This window comes from Aphelocoma coerulescens, chromosome 29 (genome assembly GCF_041296385.1).
Source record: "Aphelocoma coerulescens isolate FSJ_1873_10779 chromosome 29, UR_Acoe_1.0, whole genome shotgun sequence".
Lineage (NCBI taxonomy): Eukaryota > Metazoa > Chordata > Aves > Passeriformes > Corvidae > Aphelocoma > Aphelocoma coerulescens.
In genome coordinates this window covers 1,829,145-1,845,151 of record NC_091042.1, presented here as the reverse complement: position 1 = coordinate 1,845,151, position 16,007 = coordinate 1,829,145, and the positions used below count along the sequence as shown (strand labels likewise).

Below are 16,007 nucleotides of genomic sequence, written 5' to 3'. Positions count from 1 at the left end.
GGCCAATGAGCTTCGCCTCATTCAAGCCCCGGAGCCAATGGGCGGCAGGGGGCGGGGCCAGCCGGGCCCCATTCGGGCCGCGGGGGAGCGGATACATTGTAGCTGAGAGGGGGCGGGGCCACGGCGAGGGGCGGGGCCACCCACGGCGGCGCTGGGCTGGTCCCGGCGGGCTCGGAGCGGCGATTCCCGGCGGTACCGGAGAGCCTGTACCGGAGCGGCCGTACCGCCCCTGCCGTCCTGCCCCTGCCCGCGGCAGCCCCCCCGGCCCTGCCATGCTGGCCGCAGCATGGCCCCTGTGGAGCAGGACGCGCTGGCCGTGCGGGAGCAGCTCTTCCACGAGCGGGTCCGCGAGTGCATCGTGAGTGGCCGCGGTGAGGGGCGGCGGGCGGGGGAAGGGGGCCCGCTTTGGCGGGGAGAGGTAGGAGGGGAACTGGGAGCTCGCAGCCCTCCATGGGACCGTCGGGATCCCCGGTGGCAGCTCTGTGGCCCGGCTGTGGCAGTGCTCCACACCCCGTGCTTATCGGGGCCAGAGCCACCGCGGCTGCGTGTGCCCGGCAGATAGCGGGGTCCCAAGGCTGAACCCTGCTGAGCCCCTGCCGCAACCCCTCTGCCAGCTCCAGCAGTCCCAACTGCGGTCCCGTCGTGCTGGGAGGGCTGGGGGTGCTGGGCTGTGATGGTGTCAGGGCCGGGCCAGCCCCACGCCAGGCTCCTGGCTCTGTCCTGGTCCCCAGGCCAGCAGCTCGGTGTCAGCAGGAAGGGGCCCTACAGAGCCCCCTAAGCCTCGGGTACTGCAGAGGGAGCCAGCTGGGTCTGCTCATCTGCTCCCGCTGCCATAGGCTTAGGGATGGGGATGACCTGGATGTCCTGGTCCTGCATCTCCTAAGGGCCTTCGGGATGCTGCATGCAGGGCAGCCAAGTAGGCTGTGACTGGCAGGGCCGAGGCCACCTTGCCACAGCCGAATTCGGCACCCACAGGGAGGACCTGGTGGCCACAGCCCAGCACCTCTGCCCTGGAGCTCCCCTGCCCTCCATCCTGGGGAGCCACAGCTCACCCAGGAGCCCCTGGCTTGGCACGGGCAGCACAAAACTTATTTGGCCCCACTTCACTGAGCACAGGAGGTGTTGGGGGTCCCCCCACCAGGCAAAGCATTGGCCTGTGGGGTACAGCCCACAGCAGGAAGGAACCTGCGGCCTGAGACCCTTCACTGGGTGGGAGCAGGAGTAGAAGGACCTGCTGGGAGCTGCCCTTCTGGGAGTCCAGAGCTGGGCCAGCTCTGGGGGCTCCCTGCCACCCCACTGACAGATTCTGGGGACCCTCAGCTAGCTGAGCACCCCTGGCCAGGGAGAAGGGAGGTGCCACAGCTGCTCCCCACTGCACCCGTGCCAAGGTGGAGGATTCAGGCGACCTTTCCCCATCCTGACGCGTACCCAGAGGGATGAAAGGTCACCGTGTTCCCTGAACATCGCCTGCTCTGGCTTGACCTCGGCGTTCCAGCGGGGGCGGGAAGGACACCACAGATATCCTTGGCGCCTGATTCAAGGCTGTTCCCGCAGCTCTGCTGGGTGCTGGTGCCAGCAAGGCAAGGGCTGTGGGATCAGGCAGTTCAGGGATGTCCCACGGGGTCACAGATTTGGCGGCAAGGGCTGATCCAGAGCTTCTGGGTGGGTCCTCAGCCCGCTGGCCTGGGTGCTATGCCAGCTTGTGGGCACCCATGTGTGAACCCCGTGTGCAGCCCCCATTGAACAAATAGGTCTGAGCACACGAGTGGGGCGTAACCAAGGACAGGAGTGGAAAAACAAATAGGGTGGAGCTGACGAGCCCCAGGGCTGGCAGCATCACCTGGGGTAGGAGCCGGGGTAGGAGCGCTGCCCTCAGGGCATGCCTGCACTGCCCACACTCCTCTGCCCACAGATCTGTGCCCTGCTCTTCGCCAGCCTCTACATCCTTTGCCACTTCATCATAACCCACTTTAAGAAGCACGCGGATTTCACAGCAGGTAAGAGAGCAGGAGCTGCCAGAGCCAGGCAGCCCTTGAGAGCCACATTCAGCCTCCCGAGGGTTTTTCCTGTTCCTCCATTGCTTTTGGCCTTCCCCAGCAGCCCCAGCTGCCGTGACACCAATTGCTGCGGGGCACCCACTGGCTGCTCCAGGTGGGAGCAAAGCCCAAATTCCCTGGGAGGGTTTCTGCAGCATTTGGAGTAGGGAGAAGTTGGGCAGGGAACAGGGAGCGATGCTCTGGGCAGCCCTACCTCCCCCAGCCCTTTGGTTTGGGATTTTGTCCCCGCAGTTCTCGATGATGAGGATGCTGCTGTCAACAGGATTGCGTAAGTTCCTGCTTGCCCCTTTCCCTGTTCCCTGACACTCGGCCTCTTCCTCAGCTGGGACACTGTGTCCTATGGGTGCTGGTGACGCTGGGGGGCAGAGCCAGGCTGTGACACCCAGAGGATCCCTGACCCAGAGGTGATGCTTGTCCCTCCGGCAGGCTGGGGCTCTGCACCTTCACCCTGGCTGTGGCACTGGGTGCTGTCCTCCTCCTGCCCTTCTCCATCATCAGCAATGAGGTGCTGCTCTCCTTCCCCCAGAACTACTACATCCAGTGGCTGAACGGGTCCCTCATTCACGGTGGGTGCATGGGGTGACCCTGGCATCACCCCCAAATCTGTGGGTCAGGGTTGCCCTGCCCAGGAGCTCACCCCATGCTGTTCCCCCTCTTCCAGGCCTCTGGAACTTGGTCTTCCTCTTCTCCAATATGTCCCTGGTCTTCCTCATGCCCTTTGCCTACTTCTTCACTGAGTCGGAGGGGTTTGCAGGATCCAAGAAGGTGGGTGACCCTGCGGGTGTCCCCCTTGTCCCCCCATCTGTGGCTCCCTGCTAACCCAGCTCCTGCAGGGCATCATGGCCAGGGTGTACGAGACGTCGGTGGTGCTGCTGCTGCTGACGCTGCTGGTCCTGGGCATGGTCTGGGTGGCCTCTGCCATCGTGGGCAACGATGCTGCCAGTCGCCAGTCACTCTACGGTGGGTGCTGCTGGGGTGCGCTGGGCCCTCCCTGCTCCAGGATCAGACCCTGGCACTGAATGGAACAAGGGATACCTGGTGCCACCGGCCTGACCCTGCTGTCTCCGCAGATCTCTGGGAATATTATCTCCCCTACCTCTATTCCTGCATCTCGCTCTTTGGCGTCCTGCTTCTGCTGTGTGAGTTGTGTTCCCCCCAAGGCCCTGGTGGTGCTCCAGGCAAATGGGGTCTGGAGGGGCCGTGGCTCTGGGCTGAAGCCTCCAGGATCCTTCTGGGGGTGTGGGGAGGGGTAGGATGGAGGGGCACCTCCTGTTCAGCCTCTCCTCCCACCACAGTGTGCACCCCCTTTGGCCTTTCCACCATGTTCACCGTCACTGGGAAGCTGCTGGTGAAACCCCGGGTAAGGTGTCCCCCCCCAGTCCCTCTGCCCCAGCTTCAGGGTGTCCCACCTCGGGCATGGGGAGCCATTTGCACACCCCAGGAGCCACTCACAGGCTTCTCACCCATCCCCAGCTCCTGGAAGACCTGGATGAGCAGCTGAGCTGCACAAGGTTTGAGGAAGCCGCCGTGTCCCACAGGATCCGCTCTGGTGGGTGCTGCTGGTTGGGAAAGGGGAGCATGGGGTGGATTTGGGGCCCCCATACCCCATCACATAGGAGCCCTCATCCCTCCTGAGCCCCTTGGGTCTCCCCCCTGGTAGGCATAGCTTCCTGCTGGCTGAATCTGGACATGGAGATGCTGCGGGAGCAATTCTTTGCCATCCGGAGCAAGAGGCGGAAGCTGGGTGAGGAGCCTGGCAGGGGGAAGGCCGGGACACCTGGGCTCCCTCCAGCTTGGCACTGGGAGCACTGGGGCAGCCTCCATGGAGGGAGGGTGGGTGGGAGATGGGGTGGGGGGTGTTACAGCCCATCCTGGCTCTTTGGGGCCCCCTCAATCTCCTGCCCTGGGGTGGGAGCTGTGCTCCCCTCTCACCCGGGCACATCCTCCCCACAGAGCTGCGGCACCGAGCATCACCCTGGCAGAGGAACCTGGGCTACCCCCTGGCCATGCTGGTCCTCCTGGCACTGACGGTGAGTGGCCCTGGGCCCCCATGGGAGCTGGGGGCTATCCCTGTGCTCCCCACTGCCCTCACTCCCTCCCTGCTCCTCCCAGGGCATCTCTGTGCTCATCGTCTGCTTCCACGTCCTGGAGCTGCTGCTGGATGATGCCGCGATGCCACGGGGCATGCAGGTACCCGGGTGAGGGGATGGGACAGCACAGAGTCCTGTCTCTCACTGGTCTGGGGACCATTTCTCCCCAACCTGCTCCCTCCTCTTCCTGCAGGATGCGTCCCTGGGCCAGGTTTCCTTCTCCATCTTCGGTTCCTTTGGAGCTGCACTGCAGGTTGTCCTCATTTTGTATCCTTCAGGCGGGCACTCGTGTCCCCAGTGACGTCCCCTGTGTCCCCAACACCATTCCCAGTGCCATCCCATCCTGTTTTCCTCCTTAACACTCCTTGCAGCTACCTGATGGTCTCCTCTGTTGTGGGCTTCTACAGCTCCCCCCTTTTCACTCGCCTGCTGCCGGAGCGGCAGGACACCCCCCTCACCAAGGTGGGAGCAGCAGGACAGGGCTGGGGGGCTCCCGAGCTCCCGTGGGGGTGCAAGATCCTGCTCCCCACAGCGTGTCCCTTGCGTGTCCCCGGGCACCCTGTGGTGTCCCTACATGGGAGGACAGTGTCCCACTGCCGGGCAGGACCCCAGTGGTTCTCTGGCACTTGGAAAGCCCCTTCCCCAGCCTGGGGGTTCCCTGCAGCAGCACTGTCCCCCCTAAACCTCCTCCTTCTCCCCAGATCATCGGGAACTGTGTCTCCTTGCTGGTGCTCAGCTCAGCACTGCCTGTCTTCTCCAGGACACTGGGTGAGCTCCCCAGTGGGATCAGGGTGATGCGTAGATGGGGGTGTCCCCAGGATTGGGGTGCCCTGACCAGTGTGCCCCACCCCTGTGCAGGGATCACCCGTTTTGACCTCCTGGGGGATTTTGGCCGCTTCAACTGGTTGGGGAACTTCTACATTGTCTTCCTCTACAACATGGGCTTTGCGGGGCTCACCACGCTCTGCCTGGTGAAAAAGGTCTCCTGGGCAGTCCAGGCCGAGCTCATCCGTGCCTTTGGTGAGAACAGGGACATGGGGTCACAGGGATGGCTGCTGGGGTGTCCCCTGTCCCCCACCCTGGCTCTCACACTCTCCCTGTATCCAGGTCTGCACAAGCTGCCGCTGCCCGTGACGCGCTGCCGGACCCGCAGCAAGCCCTGCTAGGGCTGGGGGACAGGGAAGTGTCGTCCCCCCCAACCCCGTGATGGCCCCAGGGTGGCTGTCAGCCACAGTGCTGGCCATGATAGTACCTGGTGCCTCAGGGGCATCAGAGCCCCTCAGGGCGAGCTGAGACCCCATGGGGGGGGGGGGTGACCACCTCTGCCAGCCTCTCCTCAAGCCCTGCTTAGGCTGGGGGACAGGGACATGTCCCCCCCACTGTGGTGGCCCCAGGGTGGCTGTCAGCCACAGAGCTGGCCCTGATAGCACCTGGTGCCTCAGGGGCATCTGAGCCCCCCAGGGAAAGCTGAGACACCTTTGGGGGTTGCCCCCCTGCTCTATCTCAGCGTGTTATGCTACTGAGCCTCGGCCCTGAGCCACACCCCCATCACACATCCCTGAGGGGCGCGGGGTCCCCCCGAGGCTGTGCTGGCTGCAGCCCCCCCACCCCGTTTACATACCTCGTGCAAGAATGGCCGGGCCCCCCCGACCTCCCCAGGCTGCTGCCTGGGGTCTGGTTGGGTTTTAAATGTTGCCCCACCTGGGGACTGTCCTGAAACTATGGGAGGGAGTCCTGTGCTCCCTGCCCAGAGTCACTGCACACTCCATTCCTGTGTCACTCTCGGGCTGCAGGGGGGGCACTGGTTGTCCCCCACCCACCCCAAGGCCTTTGGGGTCCCTAATAAGGGGGCCTGGGGTGCAGGGGACGAGTCCCCCCCCCCTCTCTGGCAGCTTGATGTGATGAGTATGTCGGGTCTCTGTTACCACAGAACTTGTTTGGAGCAATAAATAGTGACAGGTTTTTATATAAAAATACCTGAATCTGGGGGTTTTATTGCCCCCGAGGGCAGGGCCGTGTAGGAAGGGGGCAGGGGCGGGGTGTCCCTGCCTGGGGGGGGGGGGTGTCACAGTTCTGCCCCTCCTTCCCTGGGGGCCATAATTAACCCTCTTCCTGGTTGGGGTTAACGAGCTGCTTCCAGGCACGGCAGCAGATGAGGGCAGCTCCCTGCCCGCTGCCCGGCCTGAGGGACCCCGGGGGTGTTTGGGGGGCTCCGGGCAGCTTCGGGGTGTGGGCTGAGCTACCCCAAGAGAGGGGCAAAGCAGAGGCGGCACCTCCTGGGATGGAGGGTCGTGTGGCCGGAGCGGAAACTGCCCCGGGAATCGGCCCCCCACCCATCCTGCCCCGGCTGGGGCCGAGCCAGGCCGCCCCCCCCCATGGCGGGGATGGGGGGCCCGGGCCCCCCCTGGCCCCCCCCCCCCCCCCGGTTGAGGCTGAGCAGGAAGCACAGGAAACCTGGTTTATATTGCAGGAAATGAGGCCATCGGTGCCCGCGATTTCCCCGCGACCTGCTCCCCTCCCAGTCACCCCGGGCTGGCACCGGGGCTGCAGGGAAGCTGTGGGGGGGCCGCGGCGGCCGGCCCCCCCCCCCCCCCCGACCCGCTCCCAACCCTCCACTGCCCCGCTGCTGCCTCCTGCCCTCGCCGAGGCCCTCGGAACCCCTGGGTGCTTCTCCGGGAGCTCTCGGGTGCTGCATCGAGGGACACGGTCCCAGCCCCGGGGGGAGCCCGGTCCCGGGGGTGCCCCGTTCCTGGAGGCGCCCGTGTCCCTGTTGGAGCCCGGTGCCAGTCCCGGAGCAGCCCGGCCCCATCCTCGGCGGTACCTCGATCCCTGGCGGAGCCCGGTCCGGGGGTGCCCCGGTCCCGGGGCGCGGAGGGGCCGGCCGGGGCAGGGCAGCCCGGCGGGGGCGGCCCCGGGGGATGTGGCCGCCGCTGCCGCCGCTCCCGGGGGCCGGGTCCGAGGCGGAGCCCGACGGGGCTGCCCAGCGCCGAAGCCGAGCGGCCACGGTGGGGGCAGCCCGGCCGGGGCGGCTGAGGGCGGCGCACGGTGCCGACCAGCACCCAAGGCAGCCGGTACCGGGGGCTGGGCCAGGAACGGGGACCGGGACTGTGGGTCGGATCGAACAGAGGGGACAGGGGTAGTGCCAGGGAGCGGGTCCCGGGAGCGGGGCTGTGCCAAAGGGACGGAGCAGGTGCGGATACCGGTGGCACAGCCTTAGGATAAAGAAGGTCCTCGGTGCAAGGGACAGCGGGAGGAGAAGAGGGACTGCGACTGGGACAGAGGGGTCCCCGGTCCCCACAGGCGGTGACAGGAGAGGTCCCAGGACCAGAATCGCGGAGTTCGGATCGGATAAGGCGGGGTCCCGGTGCCGGAGCACAGTGAGGGGACGTGGAGAGGAGGCGGCAACAGCGCGCGGGATTTAGACGGGGAGAGGGAGCAGGATTGGGGCGCGGGGTAAGGTCCCGGTGCCGGTCCCGGGGCAGCCTCAGAAGCCGGGTGCCCAGTGCCAGTGCCAAGGCAGCCCGGAGCTGGGTACCGGTGCCGGTGCTGGGACGCCGTGGTGCGAGGGCTTTCCCTGTGGCTCGGGCTGTGTCGGGGACTTCCCCGGACCGGGGTGCAGCGCCAGGCGAGGGGGTGCTGATACCGTGGGTGCGGAACCGGAGACGCTCCGAGTGGGTGGCGGCACCGACGGGGGGGCACAGGGGGGTGGCCAGCCGTCCCGAGCGGCCGCGGATCCCGCAGCAGCGACGGGACCGTGGGTGTGAGAAGGAAACGGCGCCGACCCGCCCCTGGCACCGCGACCATCTAAAAGCCCCGGGGCCGCCACACCGGGACCATGCCCGCCCCAGCCTCCCGTGCCCCCGGCGACTGAGCGGGACCTGCGGAGGCAGCGGGGCCCGGCGGGCGGGATGCCCCGGTGGACGCCGCTCGCCCTCGTCCTGCTCGGCCTCGCCGCCTGCCTGCTGGCCGCGCCGGTGCTGGGCTGCGGCCCGGGTCGGGGCCCGGTGGGGCGGCGGCGGCTGGGGCGGCGGCAGCTCTCGCCTCTGCTCTACAAGCAGTTCGTGCCCAACGTGCCCGAGCAGACGCTGGGGGCGAGCGGGAAGGCGGAGGGCAAAGTGCTGCGGGGCTCGGAGCGCTTCAGGGACCTGGTGCCCAACTACAACCCCGACATCATCTTCAAGGACGAGGAGAACACGGGGGCGGACCGGCTCATGACCGAGGTGGGGGCTGCACCCGGCCCGGCCCGGCCCGGTCCGGCCTCGCTCCCGGGGGCGCGGGGACGCGGGGGCGGCGGGGGGACGGGTGCGAGCACGGGCGGGAGCACAGCGACCCTCGACAGGGCTCACGGACCTCCTTCGGTCGGCACCGACCCTCCCAGGGGCTCACGGAGCTTTCCCGGCCGCCACCGACCCTCTCCAGGGCGCAGCAATCATCCCGGGGCTCACGGATCGTCCCGGGTGGCACCGACCCTCCCCAGGAGAACGGAGCCTCCCGGGATGCAGGGTCCCCGCCGGGGCCGCACGATACCTCGCCCCGATCCCCTGCTCCCTTCCGCGGCCCTTGGCGGCAGCGCGGCAGCACCGGAGCCCGGGGACGAGGCGCTCCCGTCGCGTTGGGCATCCGGGACCGTCGGGGATTAACGGGACGGGATGGCACCGGGAGCACGAGGTACCGGCGGCTTCACTCTCCCAGCGCCGCCGCGCCCCGGCCCCAGGGTCAGCGCGGAGGGGACGGCCCCGGTACCCCTCTACCCGGGGGGAATCCGGGGCGGCGGGAGCCCGGGACGCGCCGCGCGCCCGTCGGGATGCTCATGGTTGCCATGGCGAGGGGCGGCCCCGCGGTCGCCATGGCGACGGGGGATGCTGCGAGTGGTCCAGGCGGCGCCGGCAGCTCCCGCGAGCCGGGACGGCGGAGGCGGCGGGGCCGGGGCGGCGGGGCCCGGCGGGGCCGCGGGCACGGAGCCGGCACGGGGTGCGGGTGGCTGAAAGGGCCCTTTGTGGCCGCGGCGGCATTCCCGGGCCCTGAGGTCAGCGCCGGGCTGGAAGGCGCCTATTGTGGCCGGGCCGGGCCGGGCCGGGCCGAGCGCATTCCTGCCCCCCCGCCGCTGCCGTTCCCCCCGCCACGGCCGCCCCGGGCCCGCGCCCCGCACTCCCGCCCCCGCGGCCCCGGGCTCCCGGGAGCCGCTTTGTTGAACGGCGCAGAGGAGGGGCGCTGGGGCACTGAGGGACGCTGTGACCTCAGCGGCTGCGGGGGCGGACGGGGGCAGCTTCGGCCCCTGCACCCCACGTCGATGCTGCCACTGCTAATGGGGAGAGGGACCCCCGAACCGCCTGAGACCCCCTGCTGTCCCCGTCAGCCCGGACTCGGGGCTGGTTCAGGGTCAGCTGCTCCCCAGCTCTGCTTCACCGCCCCCCCACCAGGTTAATCAGTCACGGCCGTGGCCGCGGGGAAGGTGACACCGTCCCGGTGCCCGTCCCGGTCCCCTGCCTGTTCTGCCCGGCTGCCTGTGGAGCAGCTCCACCGTGGGACCTAGGGGCACGTTAATGTTCAACCCGCATCCAAGCACGGGGGCAGCTTGGCTGTGACCCTCTCTGCACTCTGGGGGGCCACCCCACCTTGCCCCCACAGCAGCCCCTTTGGGCTCCCTCCTAGCCCTTTGCAGGCCTGGTGTCTGTCTGTCCCCGTGGGGTCCCTGTCTGTCGTGGGGAGGGTGACACCGGTGCTGGTGTGTCCCCACAGCGCTGCAAGGAGCGCGTGAACTCGCTGGCTATCGCGGTGATGAACATGTGGCCGGGGGTGAAGCTGCGGGTGACCGAGGGCTGGGATGAAGATGGGCACCACCTCCCCGACTCTCTGCACTACGAGGGCCGGGCGCTGGACATCACCACGTCCGACCGTGACCGCCACAAGTACGGCATGCTGGCACGCCTGGCCGTGGAGGCTGGCTTCGACTGGGTCTACTATGAGTCCAAGGCGCACATCCACGTCTCCGTCAAAGCAGGTACCACGCAGGAGGGGCTGCCACCAGGGCAGGGGGCTGCCAGCCCCGTAAACATCCTAGACGGCAGCCTCACAGCCCTGGCTGCTCACCCTTTACATCCTGGATCCATGTGGGATTATTGCTCCGGTTGGTGCCTGGCCCCAGTGGGTTCAGCCAGTGTCCTGCCCCAGCCCAGTTCCCCCTGGCCTACCTGGCCCCCAAATGGACAAAAATCTCACTCTCCCCTCCAAATTTTGACCAGATGGAGACAACCTCGTGGTTCAGCTCCTGGTGAGGGGAATAGCAATGCAGCCCCCAGCCCTGCAGCTTCACAGCCCCCTGTCCCACAGTTGCTCCAGCCAGCAGTTGCCATCCAGTCCAGAAGTGACAATTGACAGAAAGTGAAAGTGGCCATAAATGTCACCGTTCCAGCCCGGAACAAAGGGCGTCAGTGCAGGGCGGACAAAGGGGCCCTGCAGCGCTCAGGAGCTGCACGCAGGAACTGGGGGAGCTTTGGAAAATACCCGCTTTGTTCCAGGGGTGGTTTGGGGGTCGCTGTTTCCCCTCTGGAGGTGGTAGCCCCGTGGAGGTGGCCGGTGGAAACACCACAACTTTCTCCATCCTCCCAGATAACTCGCTGGCCATCCGCACCGGTGGCTGCTTTCCCGGCCACGCCACCGTGACGCTGCAGAGCGGGGAGCGCCGGGGCCTGGCCGACCTGCGCCAGGGCGACTGGGTGCTGGGCGCTGAGCCAGGTGGGCGCCTGGTGCCCACTGAGGTGCTGCTCTTCCTCGACCGGGACCTGGGCCAACGGGCCTCCTTCGTGGCCATCGAGACGGCCAGCCCAGCGCGCCGGCTGCTCCTCACCCCGTCCCACCTGGTGTTCGCGGCCCGTGGGACGGCCAACGGCTCCGCCGCCTTCCTGCCCATCTTCGCCCGCCGCGTGCGCCCAGGTGACGCCGTGCTGGCCCACGGGGCTGGCGGGCAGGGGCTGCGCCCCACGCGGGTGCTGAGGGTCTCTCGGGAGGATGGCGTGGGGGTCTTTGCCCCCCTCACCTCCCACGGCACCCTGCTGGTCAACGGGGTGCTGGCATCCTGCTACGCCGTCCTGGAGAGCCACCGCTGGGCCCACCGAGCTTTCGCCCCCCTCCGCCTCTTCCACGGGCTCCTCTCGCTGCTGCCAGCCCACGCCGAGGTGGGCAATGGGACGGTGCCCGAGGCGGGCATGCACTGGTACTCCCGTCTGCTCTACCGGCTGGCTGGGGGCGTGCTGGGCCACGAGGCCCTGCAAGTGTAGGGGTCCCTGGCCCCCCCAGTTAGCACATGGCAGGTGATGCCACACACTGGAAACAGGGCGCTCCAGCCCTGGGCACCCCTTGGACCCAGGGAGGAGGGACAGGGGCACCGCTGGTGTTGTGGGGAGGTTGGGGCTCAGCACTGCCCTGGGGCACAGGGTGGTGGGGATGGGATGGAGTGTCACGGGGTAGCCCAAGGACCTGGCTCAGCCCTGTCCTGTATCCTAGAGCCCCCCACAGCTGGGTCCCCACGCCCCGGACCCCCACATGCTCTCCCGGTATTTATTGCTTTATTAACTGCCGTGCTGGGGCCAGGGTTGGTGCCTGTCAAGCCACAGCCTGGCACCAACAGACCTGGCCCTGGGACCAAATCCAGCAGGGGGGGATACCAAAAACACCCCAGCACTGAGCACTTGGCAGCAGTTCCTGCCTGTCCTCCTGCTCTGGGTCTGTCCCTGTCACCCACAGTGTCCCTGTCCCTGCGCTGGACGGGGTGTCTGCCACGAGCACCAGGTGTCTGCCATGGGCACGGGCACCCCGTGCCAGGCCCGACTCTAACCATGCTAACCGCTAACCTGCCCTGCTTGAGAGTTTTATTTTTCTATTTATAAATGGTAATATAAATGTCCCCCATGCCTGCCTGCCCCGGCAGCGGGGCTCACCCCATGGGGCAGGAGGCAGCCTGCTTTTAACCACTTCTGTTTAAAAACCAAAAGAAATACTACTATTTAATTGTTTGGGGAAATAAAGAAAGTCTATGGCCCTATTGGAGCTGTGGCTGGAAGTGGGGGATGCATGAGAGGAGTCTGGAGAGGCTGGAGTTGACCATTCCAGGGGGCTGGGGGTCCCTGGGGCTGGGCATTCTGAGGGGCTGGAGTATCCCCAGGGTCTGGGGGTCACTGTGGTGGGGGTCAGGCACCCCAAGCAGCTGGGGTATCCTGGAACTGGGTAGGGCATTGCAGGGGGCTGAGGTATCCCTGAGGGCTTGACATCCTGGGGCTCTGGGGGTCCTGGGTGTTGGAGTAGGGACCTCAGTTCCCCCTGGACTACCTGGCCCCCAGATGGGCAAAAAGCTCAAGTTTCCCTCCAAATTTTGGCCAGATGGAGACAACCTCATGATTCAGCTTCTGGTGAGGGGAATAGCAATGCAGCCCTCAGGGGCTGGGGTATCCCCAGGGGGCTGTGGGTCCCTGGGGCTGGGGTTGGGCACTGCAGGAAATTGGGGTATTCCCAGGGCTGGGGCTCCCTGAGGCTTGAATCGGGCATCCCGAGGGGCTGGGGATCCCTGGGGCAGGGGTCAGGCGTTCTGAGGGGCTGAAATATCCCTGGAGGGCTGGGGGCCCTAGTGCTGGGGGAGGCCGCGATGGGGATCTCGCGGAGCAGGAGGTGGGTGTGAGCGTTCCCGGGGGTCCCCGGGCCGGCACAGGTCGGAGGGGGTTTGTGGGGGTGGGCAGGACAAGGACACCCCCTCCCCCCCCATTCCCGCTCAGCTGCGCGACCACCACGTGGCCACGGCCCTTCCCTCCGTTTTCATGAATGGAGAGCCCCGGCAGCCAATGCGCCTGCGCGGCCGCTGAGCCACGCCCCCTCCGCCGCGGCTCAGCCAATGGGAGCGGGCGGGCGGGCGGTGTTGTGGTCACGTGCGGCCGCGGGTGTAGCGGCGGCGGCCCCGCCCCCCCCGGCGCGGCGGGCGGTTTATAGCGCTGTGTGCCGCGCCCGCCCGCGCCGGCCCGCGGGCCATGCCGCCGCTCCGGCACCGCAAAGTTCTCATCCTCGGCTACCGCGCCGTGGGTCAGTGCGGAGGGACTCGGCCTGGGGGCGTCCTGCCCTCTGGGGGGGACGGCTCTGCCCTCCGGGGGTGCGTGGGAGTGGGGCTGCCCCATTGGGGGTTACAGGGTGCACCGGAGGGGCTGTGCCGGTCCTCTCCGGGCTCAGCACGCTGGGTCCTCATCCCACCAGATGGGGGTTTGGGGTCGTGTTCAGCTTGGGCAACCCCCCCGGGACCTCCTGGAGCCCCCCCCAATCCCCCCAATCCCCCTGCCCCGAGAGGGGTTTCCCCTCTCTCCGTCCGGCTCCGTCCCCTGCCCCGGGGTGATGCCGGGGTCACCCAGCCGTGTTGTTTCCCCCACACTCAGGTAAAACGTCCCTGGCCCACCAATTCGTGGAGGGCAAGTTCGTGGAGTGCTACGAGCCCACGGTGGAGAGCAGTAAGTCCCCCGCGGGTGGGTGGGGGGCTGCCTGCCCGGGGTCTTTTCCCTGGTGCCCCTGTGGGGTTCCAGGTGATGAGGACAGATGTGTCCCCACTTCTGCGGGGCGTGGGTTGTAGCCCGAAACCTTGTGTTGGGGGCTGAGGTACCCCTGGAATGAGATGGCCGTGAGTCTGAGCCTTGGGGGGAGGGTTTGGGGGTCTCAGGCGGTCCCTCCCTAACCTGGTGCCACCCTTGCAGCCTACAACAAGATGGTGGTGGTGGGCAAGGATGAGTTCCAGCTGCAGCTGGTGGACACGGCTGGGCAGGTAATGCTGGGGCAGTTTGGGGGGTCTGGGGGTGTTGAGGGGCTGCTGGCCTCTCAGCCACCCCTGCCACCGGTTTTGTCTCCCCACCCCCAGGATGAGTACACCGTCCTGCCCCACTCCTTCATCATCGGCATCCATGGCTACGTCCTGGTCTACTCGGTGACATCCCTGCGGAGGTGAGGAACCCCTGAGACTTGGGGATGGGTCAACTGGGACGGGGGGACCCCTCGGGGGGAAGCAGTGCCTGGATGTCCCCTTGTCCCCACAGCTTCCAGGTGGTCAAGTCCCTCCACAAGAAGCTGCATGAGAGCCGGGGGAAGACACGGTAGGTGCAGTCCCTTTTGGGGAGGGGGGCCCAGGGTGGTCAGGGCCCTGATCCTCCCTGTGCCTGCAGCATGCCCGTGGTGCTGGTGGGGAACAAGGCAGACCTGGCCCTGCAGAGGTAAGGGGGGTTCTGGGGGTCCCACGTGTGTGTGTGTGTCCCAGTGGCACACCCTGCCTGTCCCCTGCTGTTCTGCTGTGTCTTCAGCCGGGAAGTGAGGACAGATGAAGGGAAGAAGCTGGCGGAGTCGTGGGGGGCCATTTTCCTCGAGTCCTCAGCCAAGGAGAGCCAGGTCTGGGGGACGGAGCCCAGCTGGGGTTGGGAGCGGGGTTCCCCGTGGGCTGGCATTGATGTCCGCTCGTCTTCAGGTGACCATGGGGATCTTCATGAAGCTCATTGAGGAGATCGACCGGGTGGACAATTCCTACGGCAGATCCACCAGCTGCCACCTGATGTGATCCCTGGGATGGGGCAGGACCCCCTGGATTGCCCAGATCCCCCCAGGACTTTTGCCCAGACCACGGCAGCGGCTCTGGGGAAGCCACGTGGTCCTGCTGTGGTTTGGAACCCCTCGCTTTGCACTGGCCGTGGGGCTCACAGGGGACTGGGAGCAGGGTGGGGGTTCTGTCCCAGCTGGGAGCCCCCCCACCTCATCACCGCTGTCCCCTACATGCACAAGGACAGGTCGGGGCCGTTCCTGCTCTGGGAGCCAGGGCTGAATGCGGGTGTTGTTCCCGGCGTGGGGCTGCAGTCCGGCCGGGCCGGACCCGTGGGAGTCGGGGCTGAAACAATTAAACGTTGTTTTGTCTGTAAACCCCTGGACTGGGGGGACTGTTCCTTGCTGGGGGGGGAGGCGGGAGGCAGCGTGTGAGGCTCCCCAAACACCCCACAGCACGGGGGTCTCTCCAACCCTGGAGGTGCTGTCGGGCTGAGCCCCCTCCTCCTGTGGCTGAGCACCCCAGGGGCCTCACTGGGACCCTTGGGGGGTTCTTCAGCCCTGTCCCCCCTCCATTTCTCTCCCTGAGAAATGTTTGCGAGTGTGTGTGGGGGCTCTGGCTGCGGTTCCCCTTGTGGCTTATCTCCACCCAGTCGGGCTAATTATTGCTAATTACCCAATTATGGTGGTAAAGAGGAGCAGGAGCTGCTGGGGGGCAGGAAGTGGGGTGCTGGGGCCAGGGTAGTGCAGCCTGGGGGCTAAGGGGGGGCTGCACCCCCTCAACAGTCCTCCCCCATCTCTGGGTCTGGGGGTTTGAGCTCCCGGGGACCCAGGGTCCGTCCCTCCCCCGGGGCTGTGGGGTCCTGTCCGGGGGTCCCGGGGTTCAGGGGCTGATGTGGGCCCGCAGGGGGAGGGGTACCGGCCCCGCGTACTCCTTAGGGTCTGGGGTCGAGGGGTGCGCGTGGGGCTCGCGGTGCCCGTGTGGTGGGGAGCAGGACCGGCTGCTCCGGGGCTACCGGAACCGGGCACGCGTGGTGCAGGACCGTGGCTCAGCAGCAGCACGCGGTGGCCGTGCGCGGGGACCGGGATCGGGCTCGACGGCTGCTACCGGGGGGGGGGACCCCAGGACCGGGCATGGCGGCTGCTACCGGGGATTCGAGAACCGGATGCAGCGGCTGCTCCGCGGACACCGGGACCGGGGACACCGGGACCGGACACAGCAGCTGTTCCGGATACATCGGGACCGGTCCCGGTGGCTGCTACGGGGGACCTTGGGACCGGACACAGCCCGGGACACGGTGGGCGGTCCCGG

General features: G+C 67.3%; 3 protein-coding genes across 5 annotated transcripts; all 3 read left to right on the top strand.

Annotated features, from left to right (window-relative positions):
• The first annotated feature begins 135 nt into the window (after positions 1 to 135).
• On the top strand, positions 136 to 6,121 carry LMBR1L (limb development membrane protein 1 like). Of its 2 annotated transcripts, XM_068997722.1 has the most exons (17): positions 136 to 358; positions 1,913 to 1,997; positions 2,289 to 2,325; positions 2,484 to 2,623; positions 2,719 to 2,822; positions 2,891 to 3,017; positions 3,128 to 3,196; positions 3,353 to 3,417; positions 3,531 to 3,606; positions 3,718 to 3,801; positions 4,011 to 4,087; positions 4,170 to 4,247; positions 4,341 to 4,414; positions 4,519 to 4,609; positions 4,849 to 4,915; positions 5,006 to 5,167; positions 5,255 to 6,121. In XM_068997722.1, exons 1-17 carry the CDS (start codon positions 287 to 289, stop codon positions 5,311 to 5,313), a joined length of 1,467 nt encoding a protein of 488 aa, XP_068853823.1. In that variant the 5' UTR covers positions 136 to 286; the 3' UTR covers positions 5,314 to 6,121. The 2 variants fall into 2 exon arrangements, with proteins under 2 accessions (XP_068853823.1, XP_068853822.1); XM_068997721.1 differs by having other exon boundaries at positions 5,006 to 6,121.
• A 1,002-nt stretch (positions 6,122 to 7,123) lies between these two features.
• On the top strand, positions 7,124 to 12,188 carry DHH (desert hedgehog signaling molecule). The gene is made up of 3 exons (XM_068997715.1): positions 7,124 to 8,367; positions 9,887 to 10,148; positions 10,757 to 12,188. The coding sequence occupies exons 1-3, from the start codon at positions 8,056 to 8,058 to the stop codon at positions 11,422 to 11,424; spliced, it is 1,242 nt and encodes a 413-aa protein (XP_068853816.1). The 5' UTR covers positions 7,124 to 8,055; the 3' UTR covers positions 11,425 to 12,188.
• Positions 12,189 to 13,112: 924 nt separating this feature from the next.
• Positions 13,113 to 15,073, top strand: RHEBL1 (RHEB like 1). Of its 2 annotated transcripts, XM_068997650.1 has the most exons (8): positions 13,113 to 13,213; positions 13,558 to 13,629; positions 13,870 to 13,937; positions 14,031 to 14,113; positions 14,206 to 14,262; positions 14,332 to 14,379; positions 14,467 to 14,551; positions 14,628 to 15,073. In XM_068997650.1, the coding sequence occupies exons 1-8, from the start codon at positions 13,162 to 13,164 to the stop codon at positions 14,715 to 14,717; spliced, it is 555 nt and encodes a 184-aa protein (XP_068853751.1). In that variant the 5' UTR covers positions 13,113 to 13,161; the 3' UTR covers positions 14,718 to 15,073. The 2 variants fall into 2 exon arrangements, with proteins under 2 accessions (XP_068853751.1, XP_068853752.1); XM_068997651.1 differs by lacking the exon at positions 14,332 to 14,379.
• Positions 15,074 to 16,007: the final 934 nt, after the last annotated feature.